At 39.6% G+C, this 20,318-nt stretch overlaps 1 protein-coding gene across 2 annotated transcripts in view; it reads left to right on the top strand.

The window, feature by feature from the left end:
* MMP16 (matrix metallopeptidase 16) overlaps window positions 1-20,318 on the top strand; it is a 940,897-nt gene that overhangs the window by 898,110 nt on the left and 22,469 nt on the right. For both annotated transcript variants that reach the window (XM_029591617.1, XM_029591618.1), the window contains one exon: window positions 12,503-12,618. In XM_029591617.1, the coding sequence (XP_029447477.1) occupies window positions 12,503-12,618 (116 nt within the window). The remainder of the gene's footprint in view (window positions 1-12,502; window positions 12,619-20,318) is intronic.

The following is a 20,318-nucleotide window of genomic DNA, read 5'->3' as shown; positions in this document are numbered from 1 at the left end:
AGAGAGCATGTGCCAGTGAGAGCATGTGTGCATGAATGATTGTATGAGAAAGAGCATGTGCCAGTGAGAGCCTGTGTGCATGAATGATTGTATGAGAGAGAGCATGTGCCAGTGAGAGCCTGTGTGCATGAATGATTGTATGAGAGAGAGCATGTAACAGTGAGAGCCTGTGTGTATGAATGATTGTATGAGAGAGAGCATGTGCCAGTGAGAGCCTGTGTGCATGAATGATTGTATGAGAGAGAGCATGTGCCAGTGAGAGCCTGTGTGTATGAATGATTATATGAGAGAGAGCATGTGACAGTGAGAGCCTGTGTGTGTGTGAGAGAGAGAAATGCATGTGAGAATGAGAACCTGACTGTGTGTTTGAGGGAAGAAGATGGAGAGAAAAGAAACAGAAAAAAAGACAATATAAAAGGAAATGGCAAAAAAAAAAAGAAAGGGAAGGTGGAAAAAAAAAGCCTGTGACCAACCAATTAGAAAACTAAGATCAGACAGCAAAGTAAAAAAAAATAATTCTTTTTAGTGATTGGCACATGTAATCTTTGGGAATGTGCAAGAATAGCAGCATCCCCAATAGTCATGTGGTAGCAGTGACAGTGGCAGCAGAGGAATGAGAGAGGCTCCGAGGTTGCTGGCAAAAGAGAGGGGGATCTGCCTTTAGTGTGTGCATGTGTATGAATGGGACTCTGCCTGGGGGTGTATGTGTGTGAATGCATGGGTGTCTGCCTGGGGGTCTGTGTGTGTGAGAATGAATTGGTGCCTGCCTGGAAGATGGAGCAGGAGTGGTGTGAAAATGAATGGGAGCCTGCCTGGGTGTGTGTGTTTGTGTGTATGTGAGGGAGCCAGTGAGTGTGAGAGCATGAGTGTGTATGAGAAAATCCAGGGGAGTAAGAGTTTTGTGGGAGGGGGGGTGGGTGGAAGGGGAGAGAGTGTTTTAATTGAAGATTTAGCCGATGAAATTCAGCAACAAAAAAGTCACTAAGCAGCTAAGGTAAAGAATTATTTGTTTTTGCTTTATTAGTAAATACAGTACATTTATTAAAATTATAACTTTGTTATTAATTAGAGCTACAAATATCAAATTATGGATTTTTCTAGAAGTGACACACCACCCGAGTTATGCTCGATTTTTTATGAATTTTGACACACTGAGCTCAAAAGGTTAGCCATCACTGCACTAGATTGCAAATGAGCACTGGCTTACTATAAATACCGAACTGCTTCAGATACTAGAGGGTCGCAACTCTTCCTCTCATTTAACCCAAATTCACTAGGGTTACCAGTTTCAAAAAGAACTCTGTCATCCTGGATCACAAACTGCATTCAGTTTTGCTACCAAAGATGTTCAGAATCCTTAACTTCTTCTCCTAAAATGCACCATAGATCTCAAGGATGCTTAAAATTAAACTACTTAGGACATTGTAAAAAGGAAAAAGTTTGAATTTGCAAGCCTTGATTTGATTGACTATCAAAGTCAACTTATCTCCTTCTAAAGCAATTTCCTGAGTCACTAGAGCCTTTTTCACCAAAGTCTGAGCCTTCTTCCTCTGCATGCCACCTCTAAACACCATCTGTTGGCAAGCAGTAACTTTGACAGAACTCTAGTCCTCTCTGTTTCCTATCAAATGAGTGATAGTGTTAAGGAAGGAGAGCTAGCTGAAAAGAATTTCACAGGTGACTGAATCAGAGTGATCTGCTTTTGTGGCATTAATTATGTTTCCATGCTGGGAGATCCCTGAGGTCCACCTGACACCCTAGGGTCCTCCAAAGTGAAATGCCAGAAGACAACACTGGAGCTTCCAAAATCTGCACAATATGATCCATCAGGCCAGTCACCATCGAACAAGACTCCACTGGAAAAACGTGAGTCTTCCCATTATGCCTTACCATCAGGTAACCTGATAATCAAGGGCTGGATTTTCTAACCTCAACATTTTGTAAATCGTGCGGTAATGGGGAGCAGGGGGGGCGCGAAGCGGGGGGGCGGGCCTGCGAAAGCTGGCAGCAATCTCACCACTGCGGTGTTATCACTGCTGGCTTTTGCACCCAATAGCGCCATCGTGAAAGGTAGTGCTACTGGGTGTGCTACTGGCAGCAATAAAGGGTCTTACCTTATCGCCGCCAGCGAAGTTTCCACAGCATCCGCCCAGACGCCAGCCCGACTCCTCCTCTTCTGGTGCCGACACTGCCCCAACTCCGCCCCAATCTAGATATAGCACGCGTACGATAGGGTTAGAAAATGACACCCCAAGTGAGAATGGAAACTATAGAAACAGCGGGGGAAGAATACGAAACTGCAGATTAACGTCTCAGCACTCCACCAACTTCGATTCCCAGAAATCTTTATTTTTAAAGCCGTAAAGGCTTTGGACTATATGCCAATGTCTCATGATATTTTTTTTTTAATATTGGTGGCTAGATATGAAAACTTGCAAGTGCCTTTAAGGCACAACTAGCCTTTTACAAAAAAGTAATTCTTGACGCAAAAAAAATTATTCTTCAGCACAAAAATTGAAAAATTTGCTAACAACCCAAGATCGCTATTAATATTGTAAAAAACCTGACAAATGACAAAACTGAGGCACCCCAAACCCCACTAGAGAACAAATGTAACGAAATAGCAAACTTTTTCTCAGACAAAATCATAAACCTCAGAAATGAGATCCCTAACTCAGCAAAACAGGAAATACAAATGATCAAAAGTAATGTGACACAATGGTCCACCTTTGACGAAGTATCCAACATCGAAGTTGAATCCATGTTAAAAAACATAAATCCGGCCCCACATAAATTAGATTCCATACCTACTATGGATATAAAAAAAAACTTGCCAACACAACCTCCCATACAATAGCCAAAATAATCAACCTATCAATGAATGATGGAGTAATGCCAGATATTCTAAAAGGAACAATAATCAAACCGCTACTAAAGAAAAAGAACAGTGACCCAAATATATTAAATAACTACAGACCAGTTTCAAACCTACCCCTCCTTGCTAAATTAATAGAAAAAATGGTTCAGAAGCAACTAACAGAACACCTGGAAAACAATAACTTATTTTATCCCTCACAACACGGCTTTAGGAAACACTACAGCACCGAGACATTGTTAATCTCCCTCACAGATAATGTACTACCAGGATTTGATAGTGGTAAACATAAACAATACATAATGATACTATTGGATTTATCAGCAGCGTTCGACACAGTAAACCACCACATTCTTATAAATAGGCTTGAAGAAATAGGTCTACAAAACAAAACACTGGATGGGTTCAGATCCTACCTTAACAATAGATTTTTTTCAAGTACAGATAAAAAACACAACATCAAATAAAATAAAACTAAAGACAGGAGTATCGCAGGGCTCTGCACTATCAGCAACACTGTTTAACATCTACTTGTTACCCTTATGCCACCTCCTAGCAGGACTCGGTATAACGCACTACATCTACGCAGATGATATTCAACTAATCTTACCCATAGATGAAACAATTGAAAAAACACTAAACTTAGCAATGATGTGCCTAGACATAATTAGACAATTACTAAACAAAATGGAGCTAGTGATAAACATTGAAAAAACAGAATTTATATACCTGGAAAGAAAAAAACATGGCACTAATTCATTTCCTATCAAATTCAAAAATGGTCAGGAAGTGGATATAGCTGAGAAAGCTCGAAACCTAGGAGTGACAATTGACACAGAAATTAGTTTAAACAACACATACCACTGAAAGTCAGAGAAGGCTACGCCAAACTCATGATCCTCAGGAGGCTGAAACCATTATTAACCCTGAAACATTTCAGGACAGTCCTCCAAACACTTATCTTCTCAAGTACTGACTAGTACTGTAACACACTATTTCTGGGATTACCGTACTCCACAATAAGACCTCTACAAGTCCTCCAAAACTCTGCAGCCAGAATACTCACTGGTAAAAGCAAAAGAAACCATATTACTCAAACACTGGCTGAACTACACTGGCTACCAATAGAACAGAGAGTGCAATTTAAAACACTCTGCATAATTCACAAACTAATCAATGAAGATAAAGCTGACTGGTTAACACAGCATTACGCTTACACATACCACAAAGAAATTTGAGATCAGCCAATAAAGCGCTACTAACAATCCCCTCGGTAAAGACAGCGAAACTAACACAAGTCAGAGAGAGAGCACTATCTTTGGCCAGTCCAACATTATGGAACACATTGCCACTAGAGACAAGATTACAGAGTGACCCAAAAATTATCAAAAAAAGTCTAAAAACCTGGCTATTCAGAAAAGCATTTCATAATGAGAACAGAGAATGAAAAAACTCAGTACAAGGTTACTGAGATGAGTGGTCCCACAACTTTTATTTTATTTTATACTCATTAATTAAGTTAGAGAACTCCAGCTTATGCATAACCCTTGTATGATTACCATATTAATCATATATATGGACTAGATCCATGCCACATTTCTTATACTTTATTTTATATAAACATGTACCGACATTGTAATGGCACTTTTGTAAATTTCATTTGTAACCAAACCAAATATATGTGCCATATGTAAACTGTTGTGATGGTGCATTACTAAATAACGGTATATAAAAGATTTTAAATAAATAAATAAAATAAATAAGTAAATTTCTATTTGATTCCTTGGCTCTAGAATAACCATCCCTGCCACATTTTTTTGTGATACCCTCTAGCAAGAAATGTTTGTTTCATATCATTTCCTTAAACTTCATATTCCATCTTTGAATATTGCCCTAAAAGCGATCATTTTTGTATTAGAATATGTTGGGCATGGGTTGTAGATTTTATAACTATTCTGCACCGCCTAGAGATTTTTATAACAAGCAGTATATCAAACTGAATGAATGAATGAATGAATGAATCAATCAATCAATCAATCAATAATCAGTTGGATAGAGGGTAAAGAACACATCCATACAATAGAGTCACACTTTTGAAATCAGGATCATACTTATGTCTACTTATAGTTTATAAATAATGAAGCCGATATTCATAATCCATTTAGATAGATAAGAACATAAGAACATAAGAAATTGCCATGCTGGGTCAGACCAAGGGTCCATCAAGACCAGCATCCTGTTTCCAACAAAGGCCAAAACCAGGTCACAAGAACCTGGCAATTACCCAAACACTAAGAAGAACCCATGCTACTGATGCAATTAATAGCAGTGGCTATTCCCTAAGTAAAATTGATTAATAGCCATTAATGGACTTCTCCTCCAAGAACTTATCCAAACCTTTTTTGAATCCAGCTACACTAACTGCACTAACCACATCCTCTGGCAACAAATTCCAGAACCGTATTGTGCGTTGAGTGAAAAAGAATTTTCTCCGATTAGTCTTAAATGTGCTACTTGCTAACTTCATGGAATGTCCCCTACTTCTTCTATTATTCGAAAGTGTATATAACTGAGTCACATCTACTCGTTCAAGACCTCTCATGATCTTAAAGACCTCTATCATATCCCCCCTCAGCCGTCTCTTCTCCAAGCTGAACAGCCTTAACCTCTTCAGCCTTTCCTCATAGGGGAGCTGTTCCATCCCCTTTATCATTTTGGTTGCCCTTCTCTATACCTTCTCCATTGCAACTATATCTTTTTTGAGATGCGGCGACCAGAATTGTACACAGTATTCAAGGTGCGGTCTCACTGAATAGCTGTCCGTCTGAATGGCAAAGAGGCAATATTTGAAGCCATAGGCAGCTAAATTCTAGCCACGTAATTTGGGGGCGGTCTGGGTCAGGCAGGAGGTGTTTTGGGGTGGGTCAGAGTTAGTTGCATAAGTTATAACCAATGTGGCTAACTCTGGTTGTGCCCTAAGGCTGTCCTAAAGTTAGCCAGATATACTTGCATGGCTAACTTTAAGATAGCTGGATATATTCAACGGTGCAGCCGCACAGCTGAATATCCCTATTAAGTTAGTCAGATAGCTACATCCGGTTAACTTAACTAGCCACTTCACAGCTGAATTTCAGCCCCAATAATGTTTTATAAATGGTCCCCATAGTGGGAAAGACTGGATGTGGAACCCATTACTTTTTCTTTCATAGTTTAAAAAAAACAAAAAAAAAACTACTTCCTTTCTTAATTTTAAAAGGTCCTCAATTTCCATTCAAATACCTGTGGTGTGATCATTATTTAGTGGTATGTAACAAGAGCTATCTAATAACTGACATAGAATTTCATTAATGTAATCAGGTCTATATAAAATATTTATGGTCCCCCCTTTATCTGCTAGTTTTATAATAATGATTTTCATTTCTTTCAAAATGTTGAGAGCATCCTTCTCATCTCTTGTCAATTTGTAGTGTACTCTATTTCTTTTCTTTTCTAAACTCTTTGTGTCCCTTAGTACAAGATGATGAAAGGTCTGAATCAATGGGTCACTTGCATCTGGAGAGAGCGAACTAGAACTTCTCTTCAAGATAAGTCTGATTGGCTGTGTCTTTTGAAAAAAAAAAGTTCAATTGTTTCCTTTCAAATTTAAGAGATCCACTCTATTTTGGAGAGCATTATGCTTGGCTGCAGGAAACAAAATACAATCATTTAAGGAGGAGGCGCTTCTCTGATGTTGAGAATTTTATTTAGATAAATGAACAATAGCAAAATGCATACTATGACATGGTTTTAGTGCTGGAAATAACTACACCTTTTTCTGTGGCATTAGGCTCAAAATGGCCATAATGCAATTTGTGAAAAAATTTTGGAATTACTTTTTGGCCATTTCTGGGCTTGGGGAGGGAGAAGGGGAGTAGAATGTAGAGAGAGAGCGCCTCTGGGGAGAACTGCACTGTGTGCACCTATTTATATCTCTATAGGAGGACCATATAATAGATCAAGGTGAGGTGTTGGTGGTGGTTTAGGGTTTAGGGGCCAGTTTTGCATGTAGAGTGACGTACGAACAGCACAGTACACCTTGGTGAAGATTTGATGACAATTGGACAGAGGAAAGTCTCACAAAGATGAAATTTTATACTATGTTATCTCACCCTAGCATGATGGTACCCTGTTATAGAGTCCATCAAGCTAGGGTGAGAGAACATATTAGAAATTTCATCTTTTTGAGACTTTCCTCACTCCAAATGATGTCAAATATTCACCAAGGTGTACTGTGCTGCTCGTATATCTCACTGTATATATGAAACTGAACCCTAAACCGCCACCAGCACCTCACCTTGACCTATTAGATGGCCCTCCTATAGAGCTATAAATACTTAACTACTATGAGGACCTTGTAGATATTCATTCTCTTTCTCTCTCTTTCTCCCACTTCCCCTCCCCTCCCCTCTTTCTCCTTAGCACAAGATGCAAAAAAATAGGGATTATTGCATTACTGATGTAAGATGGTGCAGTAGTTGTAAAATTTCCATAAACACATTCCTTATTCTTAATGCAGGCATTATTAACACTTTTTGATGATTCTAAGGGTCAGATTGGATGCCCACTTAAAGCTACTCAGACTCCCTTCCCAACCTGTTTTATTGGTACATATAGCCAGCATTTTTTATCAGACCGGTGTTGGCATAGAGTACAGATTTAGACAGAATGATACAAGGGAGAACATTCATGAGTAATGCCAAAAGACTAACACAAGAGGGGGTGTGAGAGATACAGAAAACTCTTCTAATCCCAGTTTGCCTGGCTAAGCCCTGAAATTCTTTGAATATTGACCTCTTAGCCTCTAATATGGGACAAAATCTTCTTTAGTATATGTGCAAATCATCACCTTTATACTTCAATATTTAAGAACATAAGAAGAAGAGAACATAAGAAATTGCCATGCTGGGTCAGACCAATGGTCCATCAAGCCCAGCATCCTGTTTCCAACATAGGCCAAACCAGGCCACAAGAACCTGGCAATTACCCAAACACTAAGAAGATCCCATGCAACTGATGCAATTAATAGCAGTGGCTATTCCCTAAGTAAACTTGATTAATAGCCATTAATGGACTTCTCCTCCAAGAACTTATCCAAACCTTTTTTGAAACCAGCTACACTAACCACATCCTCTGGCAACAAATTCCAGAGCTTTATTGTGCACTGAGTGAAAAATAATTTTCTCCAATTAGTCTTAAATGTGCTACTTTCTAACTTCATGGAATGTCCCCTAGTCCTTCTATTATTCGAAAGTGTAAATAACGGATTCACATCTACTCGTTCAAGACCTCTCATGATCTTAAAGACCTCTATCATATCCCCCCTCAGCCATCTCCAAGCTGAATAGCCCTAATCTCTTCAGCCTTTCCTCATAGGGGAGCTCTTCCTTCCCCTTTATCATTTTGGTTGCCCTTCTCTGTACCTTCTCCATTGCAATTATATCCTTTTTTGAGATGTGGCGACCATAATTGTATACAGTATTCAAGGTGTGGTCTCACCATGGAGCAATATAGAGGCATTATGATATTTTCCGTTTTATTAACTATTCCCTTCCTAATAATTCTTAACATTCTGTTTGCTTTTTTGACTGCTGCAGCACACTGAGCTGATGATTTTAAAGTATTATCCACTATGATGCCTAGATCTTTTTCCTGGGTGGTAGCTCCTAATACGGAACCTAGCATCGTGTAACTATAGCCAGGGTTATTTTTCCCTATATGCAATAACTTGCATTTGTCCACATTAAATTTCATCTGCCTTTTGGATGCCCAATCTTCCAGTCTTGCAAGGTCCTCCTGTAATGTATCGCAATCCCCTTGTGATTTAACTACTCTGAATAATTTTTTATCGTCCCCAAATTTGATAAACTCACTCGTCATATTCCTTTCCAGATCATTTATATATATTATATATATATATATATATATATATATATATATATATATATATATATAAGCACCAGTCCAAGTACAGATCCCTGAGGCACTCCACTGTTTACCCTTTTCCACTGAGAAAATTGACCATTTAATCCTACTCTCTGTTTCCTGTCTTTTAACCAGCTGTAATCCAAAAAGTGCCAAATATCGTGCACCGCGATAAAACCCTGAAAGAATCATCGTGCAGTGGGAAAACATCGCGTGCGGCGCTAATGTTTTCGCGAATGGCGAAAACATCGCCGCACACGATGTTTCCCCACTGCACGAAAGAAGCCTCATTTGCATTGGTAACGCCCCCTAATGCGTTACCAATGCGATATTGGAAAATAAGACCCATGGTGCAGTAATTCTAAAATTATCATAAACATGCCCCTTTTTTTTAATTGTGGGCGTTATACATGTGAAATTATAGTATTTTGATGACTCTAGGGGCAAGTATTCTAATTACTGCCATAAAAGATTTTACTATCCCCAGAAACATTTCGCACAGTATTACAAGCTGTGGTTTTTGGACAATTGGACTACTGTAATCGTTTATATATAGGAATCCCCAAAACCCATATTATGCTTCTTCAATTAATCAAAATTCACTGACCCAGTTATTGATGGGCACCAAATCTAGTGAACGTATTCCAAGTTAGTAGTTCTTCATTGGCTACCTATGCAATGGTGTACCCATTCAAAGTGCTTATAATCATTCACAAATTAATGCATTCTGATACAGCTTCTTTATTATGTATAAATAGTAGTGGTGTGCATTCGTTTGCAACAAAATAGGAAATAAAGGCAATATTTCCTATTTCATTGCATTTCGGGAAGCAAAAAAAAAACGAAAGGAAAACCCGCAAAATTTTGTGTGGTTTTCCTATTGGTTTTTTTTGGGGGGGAAGGAAGGGCACATCTACTAAATAAAATCCCCAAACCCACCCCAATTCTTCAAGATTAATTAAATACAACCCCCCTCACCCTCCCAATCCCCCCAACTTGCCGAAAGTCCCTGGTGGTCCAACGGGGGTCCCGGGAGCTATCTTCCGCTCTCGGGCCATCGGCTGCCAGTAATCAAAATGGTGCTGGTGGCCCTTTGCCCTTACCATGTGACAGGGGCTACCGATGTGTGTGTAAATTGCTTTTACAAAAGCTCCTGGGGCTCAATGCATATAAAAGTATGTGTAACCCAATTTTGCATGTACTTTTACATGCACTGGGATAGGCATTCAAAAGGGGTGGGGTTGGGACTTAATGCACATTAGTTTTATATTTTCAAAAGTATGCATATAAGTTATCCCACATGGTTTCCACCCTGTGAAGAGTAGATGAAATTTTGTGCGCTGTTGTTTTGTGCATGGTGAAGTGCAACTATGCGAGCATTTTCAAAGTGAACTTATACACATAAGTTTGCTTTGAAAATATGGTGTAAAGTCTGTGTGTAAACATTACAGGCAGATGTTGTCTCAACCTGCACAGTTATAAAATTACCCTCCCTAATGGAAAACAAGCATTGAAGCAGCTGAGTATTGAAATTTTTGAATAAGGAAAGTTATTCATTGCCTTCTGCGCAGCCAGTGTTTTACCTTTATGGGTAGCAGAATCTATGTGAGTTGTAATACCTTTTGCTGGACCAACAAAAAAAGATGTACTACATGAGCTTTTGAAACTACACAGCACCTTCTTCAGATGTCATTTATGGTCCCACAAGCTCTAAAGCAATTATGGAAATTGTAAAATGGAGTGTTTAAAATTGTTCTATTTTTATTGTTGTCTTCCAATACTGCATATTCTCATGATTTGTGCCTTCTTAAGGCACATCAATAATTTTTGTGATGGGAGCTAATAGTTTTTCTATGTTTGTTTCCTTTCTGTATTTTCCCTTATGTTTCCTACAGAGATAGGATATATTAATATTTCAGAGCATATTTAAATGTATTTATTTATTTATTTGTTTGTTTTTCTATACCGATATTCGATCAATATATCACATCGGTTAATATGGGGCTGAGAGGTACTGAAATGCAGGAAAGAGTTATTTTATTTTTTTATTTCTTGCCCTTAGTCCATGCTGACATCATGCCATGGGCATTTTTCCCTTTTCCAGGTGCACTGGCATCAGCAGAGTGACTTTTCATGTCAGAAAAGGGATAAGGAGGCTCACACATATTGTGATATACCTTGGAGAAGACAATTTTAAATGATATTTACTTAGATACATAGATATTCATCCAGGTGGATTGCCCTGGTTGAAAATTGTCTCCTTTAGAGGGACTGGAAGTACATCTAACTTTCACCCTGGGTGTTCTTGAAGCCAGATTAAGAAAGAACATTCCTGGGGGAGGGGCTATGCAGTTCAGTTCAGAGGAGCAATGCAGCATTCATAGATGTGATTATCAAAACTGAATGCTGCTTTACTCCTAATAGCAGGTGCAATAATCTGCAGCTACTTTGTACACGTGCCTTGAAGGTGGTTTCCCTTTGAAAATGAGATATAAGATCCATGTTTACTAAGGTGCCTGTACACCTTGTAATGCCATGGCCTATTGATATTTGCTGCTATAATATTATTCACTGGAAAGTGGTGACTGGCCTAAAGCACCATGAAAACAGGATTTTATTTATTTATTTATTTATTTATTTGTTTATTAAATTTATATACCGGAAGTTCCTGTATAGTATACATATCACCCCGGTTTACAAGGAACCGTAACTATCGCTTCATTTAGCGATTTACATTGAACAGTTACATTTACATTGAACATAATTAATCTGAGAAACAGAATATGATATAATCTTGCTAAACAGTTAACAAATAACATGCGGGTTAATAAGTAAATAAGTAATTAAATAAGAAAGTAAATAAATAACATTGAACTTAATTAATCCAGGTAACTTTGAAATTTTCTTTGAAATGTGCAGGGCTTCTCAATTGCCTTTTCAAAATGTAGGATATAATTATTTTTATTTCTCCAGTGCAGTAAATGCATTTTTGCCTGAAATTTTCTTTCCTCCAAGGGGGAGCTAATTGATTCCAGTAGTGAATGATTAAGATAGGCCGTTAGAGATGCATGGATAAATCTGCCACAAAAAGCATAAAAGGTATTATTTAGCCTTTTCATTCTGAATGAAAAATTCCAATGTAACACAGTAATATAGTAACAATGAAACTGTTTTTTTTTTTCCGTGAAATTTTCCACTCATGTTAAGAGATCTATCAGTAAATGTATGGCTTGGGATGTACACTTGTGGGGCTGGAGCCAGAACTAGTGACAATGACAGGACTCAGTAGCGGGAAGGAGAACCGGAGACAGGATTGTGGAGGCTGGATATAATTCTTACTGCACATTCTGAATAGATTGCAAAGGGTGAGTGTGTAGGATGAGGAGGCTTGCGTAAGAGGAAGAGGAGGAGGCTGTCATAGCTAAGGACAAAGATAAATGCGAGTTTTGGCTGTGAAAGGAAAAAGAAGTGATGGATAGGATGAAGTCAAGGATGTCAACGTCAGAGAGGGCAGAAAAGTCAAGGAGGATAAGTACAGAAAAGTGGTTCTGTGGTTTAGCCAGGCGGAGATGTTTATAAATTCTGAATGACAAATGAAAGCCTGCATCTTGCACATCTGTCTGGCAGAAAATATTTATTTTATCTTATTTGTATTTCCAACATCAGGTACTGGAGATACAATGAAGAAATGCGAGTCATGGATCCTGGTTATCCAAAGCCAATTACAGTCTGGAAAGGAATCCCAGAATCTCCTCAGGGAGCCTTTGTTGACAAAGAAAATGGTAAGCCTAGTTTACTCATTTAATACTTTTTAACAAATATCTGCTTTACATTTTCAAGTTCTTTATATTGTAAATGTAAAAAAATAAATAATTTAAGATCAAAGAAAATTTTCAAACATTGCTCATCCTTTCTGCACTGAAATTAAACAATAAAACTCAATGTAGCAGGCAGGTACTAGACAGACAGCAGCAAGAGTTCAAATTATATGATCTGTGAAAGTCATGTAACTCTTCAAATAGGGCTCCTTTCTAGTTTTTGGAAAAGCTGCCTGAGTTAGAGTCTCTTACCAAGAGTGACATGAAACACTGCTTGAACCACCTTTTCAAAATTAAATGACCAGGTTTCCCTAAGTGTGACCACATAAAATGTTTAACCTGTAGCTGATTATTTTTCAACAGGGATAATTTGTTTTACTTAATGTGCAATGGCAGCAACTCACTGAAAATTGTCCTATTCAGCTCAGGCTACGTTGCATTTTACATCATCTGGAGATAAATTGGCAATTATCTATTTGGGGTCATGAGCAAGAAGAAAGCAGAATGGGGAGTTCCCTGTTAATCTTCCAAAACTAAAATTAATGAATTAAAAAAAAAAAGATTAAGTAATTAAATACCAGAGATAATACTTTTGGAAAAATATAGAAAATGTCAACATAAATGGATCACTTAGTCCAGTCTGTCCATTTGAACCTGTCTACTAAGCAAACATAGATTCTGTTCAATCACTGATCATATTCTTATCTTGTCCTGTCACTAAGGTTCCTTTGTGTGTGTACCAAACAAACTTGAATTGTGTCACTATTTTGGCTCATATCGTTTCTGCTGGAAATCATTTCCACCAGTCTTTCCCTTTTCTTTTGAGTCTTTTCCCCTCAAGCTTCATCTGATAGCCTCATCCCTGAGCTTCTCATTTTATGGAAAATGCTTCCTTTGGGTATCTTATCTTACTTAAAACTGCTTGATATTTGAATGTTGTATCATATCTCCCCTTTCAAATGATTAATACAGTCCATGCACCATTTCAGTGATGTCCTGTGAATTTCCTCTGTCTTACCAATGTCCTTTTTGTAGATATGAACTTTATAGTACTGAACATAGTGGTCAACATGTTATCTCATCAGTGAACATGAAATATACTTTCCTTTTATTATTTGTCATATCTCATTTTGTTGCACCCAAGTATTTTATTTATTTATTTTATTTTATTTCTATTCCTCTTTTTGGTACTTCAAAGTGCCTTAAGTATTTCTCTACCCCCTAGACGGCTTACAGTCTACTAGGGTGATGCATCAAGCTATAGAAGGGCTTTAACGATCATTAAACAGCATATATAACGTGATATATAGCCCTATCATGGTAATATCGCATGATATGAGTAATATTTTACATTGCCTTGCCAAAATTCCCTTCCCTACTACAATGAGCTGCTTTGCATGGAATTTGCATGCATGAATTTTGCAAATCTATACAAAGCAGCTCATTGTAGGTAATACTATATAAATAAACTAACATAGTCAACTTAGGGAGTTGTCAGCCATGTTAATTTAACTACACTTTCTGAGAAAAAGTCAATCTAACGTGGGAGCATTAGGACCCTAATGTAGGTCTCGAGGTTCCCGCAATTGATTTAAAGGGCCAACACACCAAAATAAAAAAGTAGCCAAAAGGGTGTATGGGGATCAAAGCAAACCTCCTCCTCAGCCCGTGGCCACCACTCAAGGTGGTTCCAGCACCCAAACCCCAAAACATTAAGTGCATGTTTGCATGATGGTAACCCCCGCCCCCCCCCAACCCAATCAAATGTTTGCATGATGTCTGCGTGATGGTAACCCCCCCTCCAACCCAATCAAATGTTAGAAAATTGATGCCATAATGTACCTCCCCATTCACCTTTTCCATTAAAACTAAATCTCACATGCCCCCCCCCAACCCCCTTCAACCCCCAATTGATAAAAATACCTCATTGGTATCTAGTGGGGTGCCCACTCCCCCTTGGAACATCCAAGTAAGAAAAATCATTGGATTCAAGTGGGAATCCTCCAGGGCCACCCACTCCTCCTGACCCCCCTGGCTGTACCCCATTACCTGAAATTGAAGAAAAAATGCATATGGAAGGGCCTGGGGCGCCCCCTAGTCCTGAGCCCAGTTGGACCATTTTCCAAAATAGCATCAACATGACCTTGCCCCAGTCATATGACTGGGTGAAGGCCTGGGCACTAGAGATGTGAATCGTGTCCTCGATCGTCTTAACGATCAATTTCGTCTGGGAGGGGGAGGGAATCGTATTGTTGCCGTTTGGGTGGGTAAAGTATCGTGAAAATCGTTAAATTCGTGAGTCGGCACACTAAAACCCACTAAAACCCACCCCGACCCTTTCAATTAAATCCCCCACCCTCCCGAACCCCCCCCCCCCAATGCTTTAAATTACCTGGGGATCCAGCGGCGGTCCAGAACGGCGGCGGTCCGAAACGGCCTCCTGCTATTGAATCGTGTTGTCTTCAGCCGGCGCCATTTTGCAAAATGGCCGCCGCAAAATGGCGGCGGCCATAGACCAACACGATTCGACTGCAGGAGGTCGTTCCAGACCCCCGCTGGACTTTTGGCAAGTCTTGTGGGGGTCAGGAGGCCCCCCCAAGCTGGCCAAAAGTTCCTGGGGGTCCAGCGGGGGTCTGGGAGCGATTTCCTGCCGCGAATCGTTTTCCGTATGGAAAATGGCGCCGGCAGGAGATAGACTGCAGAAGGTCATTCAGCAAGGGTTCCGGACCCCCGCTGAACGACCTCCTGCAGTCGATCTCCTGCCGGCGCCATTTTCCGTACGGAAAACGATTCGCGGCAGGAAATCGCTCCCAGACCCCCGCTGGACACCCAGGAACTTTTGGCCAGCTTGGGGGGGCCTCCTGACCCCCACAAGACTTTCCAAAAGTCCAGCAGGGGTCTGGAACGACCTCCTGCAGTCGAATCGTGTTGGTCTATGGCCGCCGCCATTTTGCGGCGGCCATTTTGCAAAATGGCGCCGGCTGAAGACAACACGTTTCAATAGCAGGAGGCCGTTTCGGACCGCCGCTCTACCCAGGGTAATTTAAGGCATTTGGGGGGGGGGGTTCGGGAGGGTGGGGGATTTAATTTAAAGGGTTGGGGGTGGGTTTTAGGGGGTTTTAGTGTGCCGGTTTTCCTGCCCTCCCCCTTCCCCCGATTTAGCTACGGACCGCTGCTGGACCCCAGGGTAATTTAAGGCATTTGGGGGGGGGGGGGTTCGGGAGGATGGGGGATTTAATTTAAAGGGTCGGGGGTGGGTTTTAGGGGGTTTTAGTGTGCTGGTTTTCCTGCCCTCCCCCTTCCCCCGATTTACGATTTTTTGACGATAAATCGGGGGAATTGGTATTGTATCGTGGCCCTAACAGTTTTTGACAATTTAAAATATATCGGATGATATTTTAAATCGTCAAAAAACGATTCACATCCCTACTGGGCACTGGAACTCAGTCATGTGGGTATGATCTGATGCTTGGACCTTGCCCCAGTCCTATGAGGGAGGGGAGTTCCTCACTAGACATTATCAAGGTGTTTTTTGAAACCGGGGGGTTGTTGGGATAGAGGTTCCTAGGAGGGGGGCGCATGTGAGACTTGGTTTTGATGGAAAAACGGGGTGGAGGGGTACATTATGGCATCCATTTTTTTATATTTTCATCAGGTTAGGAGGGGCTCTATCATCATGTGAACATGTACTTAATGTTTTGGGTTTTGGCTGTTGGGGCATCTCAAGTGGTAGCCCCGGGCTGGGCTAGTGTGTCAGTTTAATTTTGACCCTGCACACCTTTTGTACTTTTGGGTTACTTTTTTTTTTATGTGTTTGCCCTTTAAGGAAATAGTGACCCCTTGCTTTGGGAGCTGCCATAGCACAAAAAGCACCAATGCTGTGTTGTTTTGCCTCACGGAGTTGTGCCACAAGACAAAGCAATGCAGCAATACAACCGCAAATTTTTTTCGGATGATAAACCCACTAACTTGGCTATAGCCCAGTGATAGTGGGACTTCTCCTGTGAAAAAAACATTGTGGCTTAGTGCATCCACACTTAAATTTCTACCTGAAGCAACAGAAAGTAAAGTGACTTGCCCAAGGTCACAAGGATTGGCAGTGGGATTTGAATCCTGGTTGGTAGCCCACTGCTCTAACCACTAGACTACTTCTCCACTCCTAATAGTTTTTTTTTTAACTGCTTTATTACACTGGCCAGGGTATAAGAGATGATGACCCACGTTTCTTTCTTTTTGGTGACTGCTTGTTGCATTTTTAGGATTGAAACACAAGCATCAAATCCTTGACAAGTCTTCCAATGTTTTAAATTCATATTTGATCTATTCTCCCAATATGTCTACTCTGTTTCATGTGTTCAGATCATCCACAAATAAAAAACACTTTCCCTTCCAATCCTTCTACACTGTCATATAAAAAAAAAGCTTTATGGAAAGGCAAAAAATAACTGGGTTTAGCACTTCTTCTTGGTGGTAATAATCCCATCATCAGAATGCACCCTACTGACCACCACTCTCTAAATCCTGTTACTCAACCAACTTCACAGAATTTTTGCATTTTTCTCCCACTGCCAGACTGGCTAGCCTACTCACCAGTCTATGTGAAAAGTATCAGATTGATATCCAAACAGATCACCTTGAAAGTATCCCAATCCTAATACTGTGGTCACATCAAAGTATTCAATTAAATGTGCTTTTTTTTTAGTATTAATTTTTATTGAGTGCAAAAACAATTCAGCAAAATATGAGTTATCTAACAAAAGCTTGATAAGATTTTTTCCTTGTAAAGCCATGCTGCCTATGGTGCTATGACATGTGAGCTTCAAGGTATCACACTGTAAGACTTACAAATACTTAAAGACATACAGTTTTAGGACTGCTAAAATCCTTTCCTGAACAAAGGAAGAACAAAGTCTCAAATGAATAAAAACATTTCCTTGAAACACAAAAAAACCCATAAGAAATGGTAAGACTGGATCAGACCAAAGATCCATTAAGCCAAGCATCCTGTTTTTAACAGAGGTTAGCCAGGTCACAAGTGCCCAGTTAGATCTAAAAAAAAAAAAAAAAAAAAGATCCAATCCTTCTTGCTCATAACCAGTCTATATGGCTAATAATGGTTTACTGAGTTTTCCTACAGGCACCATATTGTTCACATTTAATTGTGCACTGAGTATAAAAAAAATATCTTCTATGATCTGTTTCAAATGTGCTACCTGTTATCTTCATGGAATATCCCCTAGTTCTAGTACTATTTGAAAAGGTAAATAACTCTTCCCTATGTACCCATTCACTCGGGAGTTTATAGACCTCTATTATATCTCTTCTCAATCATTTCTTCTCCAGGCTGAAGTGCCCTAACCTAATTAGCCTTTCCTCATAGTAGAACTGTTCCATCTCTTTTATCATGTTGGTCACTTTTGCCCATCATCCCAATAAAACACCATTAATTTGACAAACTGTTCCTTATTATTTCTTTATGGAGGTTCAAAATGCTCTAGGAAATATGCTAATACTTGTATAAAATTAAAGATGCACAAATCTCCAACTGTTTTCATTCTGTTCATAAACAGTAGGAAGGAGCTCACCCATGGTTACGATTTGTTTCATTCACAATTACTGCTATTTTTCAGCTGGGCTAGTGTGTCAGTTTAATTTTTGAAAAGCAGCCAGTGTTTGTTCATTTAGGTATATCCTGTAATTGTCTTGGATTGCATCAGAATGCTCCTGTGCCTGCCTGCACCCTGTGAAAAAAAATGTAGAGTACATATGCTCACTTTCTCTTAGTAATACTATTCTGGCCATGCACTGCCATTTTGAGTGCCATACATCAGAGGTCTGTTATGCTTAGTTCAGAAAGTACTGATATTGCGTAACAGGTCAACCATTTACGCTATCATTGCACTAAGGGGGTCATTTATCAAAATGCAATAAGGCATTTTCGCATGTGTTAACGGGGCTTTTTGCATGCGAAAACGTGTTTAACGCATGTGATAGCACCATATTGTATGGTGCAAATTCAGAAAATAGAAGGAGTTGGATTAGCCTGTCTGTGAAGAGCTACTGCACAGCTGTAATGCTGATTTTAATTACACCTTTTTGAATTGCATTAGGCTGTGTGATAGCTGCCGTGACTGTGCAATAAGGTTTCGTTGCCTTTTGTGATGTCTCCTGTAAGGCCTATTTGAGGAGAATTGAAGGGCTGTGAGAGAGAGAGAGAGAGAGAGAAAGAGAGAGAAAACCTGGCCATGATGGCATCCCCATAGGTAGGTATTTGTATCCCTATGGTAGGCCCACCTAGTAACTCGAGGTGGGGTTTAGGTATGAGTGTAGGAGGTTAGGGGCCACTTTGACATTCTATGTCACACGTGCGAACAGAACAGTGGTCTCTTGTGAAGATCTGATGGCCTTCAGAGTGAGGAAACTCACTCCAAGATGAGATTTGTGCAGTGTTCTCTCAACCTAGCTTGATGGACTCTCTACCTGGGTAACATCAAGCTAGATGGAGAGAACATTGCCCAAATCTCATCTTGGAGTGAGTTTCCTCACTCTGAAGGCCATCAGATCTTCACAAGAGACCACTGTTCTGTTCGCACGTGTGACATAGAATGTCAAAGTGGCCCCTAACCTCCTACATTCATACCTAAACCCCACCTCGAGTTACTAGGTGGGCCTACCATAGGGATACAAATACCTACCTATGGGGGTGACATTATGGCCAGGCACACTCTCTCACACTCTCACTTTCTCAAAAATGGTCCACTTAGTGGTCACATGCAGGAAATACAACAGGTCTGACACCTATCACAAATTCAGATAATGTTAGGGATTAAATATTTTAATCCCTACCGTTCGGCTCTCTTATTCTAATTTCTCTTCCCAGTTTTAAGACCCTGTTGTAATGTAACTTTTGTTCTCCTTGCACTTGTTTTTTCGTTTCTTGTTCTCACCCCTTGTTTTATGTAAACCGGCATGATGTGGTTTCTAATCATGAATGCCGGTATAGAAAAACGCTAAATAAATAAATAAATAAATAAATAAATAAATAAATGTGCACTAACTTAGCTCTTCACATAAGTAATTAGCACAAATTGCAATAAACTGATTTTTTGCATAAACCATGCCCCTTTTCCAATTGCATGCGGTACTTACTGCATTTTGATAAATCCAGGCCTAAGTTTGCTTCAGTTTGATTTTTTCAGTCATCTGATCAGAATAGAGTTCTATTAGCAATATTGATCCTAGAGAAAACTGGAGTGATTCTTTGTAGTTGTGATACCTTTTAAAGGACCAATTAAAACAATTTTTAAAAAGATGTTGTAGCACATGAGCCAGTAAGATATGGCCTTTGTCGCCTTGAAATTCCATATACTAGAACAATTTGGTTTTAGTCCTTTAAAAAATATAACAGCCTTCAAATTTTTTGTTCATGGTGGAATAAAATGATAGTACTAAACCAGAAAGCAACATGGTGGTAACAGGGACATCTGGAACTCATCCCTCCCCTATATGTTCCAACCAATTCTGACTGTTTCAGACACATAAGTTCACAGATAGACATATGCCATTAAATTGATTTGGAATATAAGTAGCTGAAGCTTTATTAACAAACAAGAACAATTACAGGTAACATAAACTGAACCTTGCCTTTACCAATGCCCCCTTCT

This window comes from Rhinatrema bivittatum, chromosome 2, assembly GCF_901001135.1.
Source record: "Rhinatrema bivittatum chromosome 2, aRhiBiv1.1, whole genome shotgun sequence".
Taxonomy (NCBI): Eukaryota; Metazoa; Chordata; class Amphibia; order Gymnophiona; family Rhinatrematidae; genus Rhinatrema; species Rhinatrema bivittatum.
This window is presented reverse-complemented; position numbering and strand designations above follow the sequence as displayed.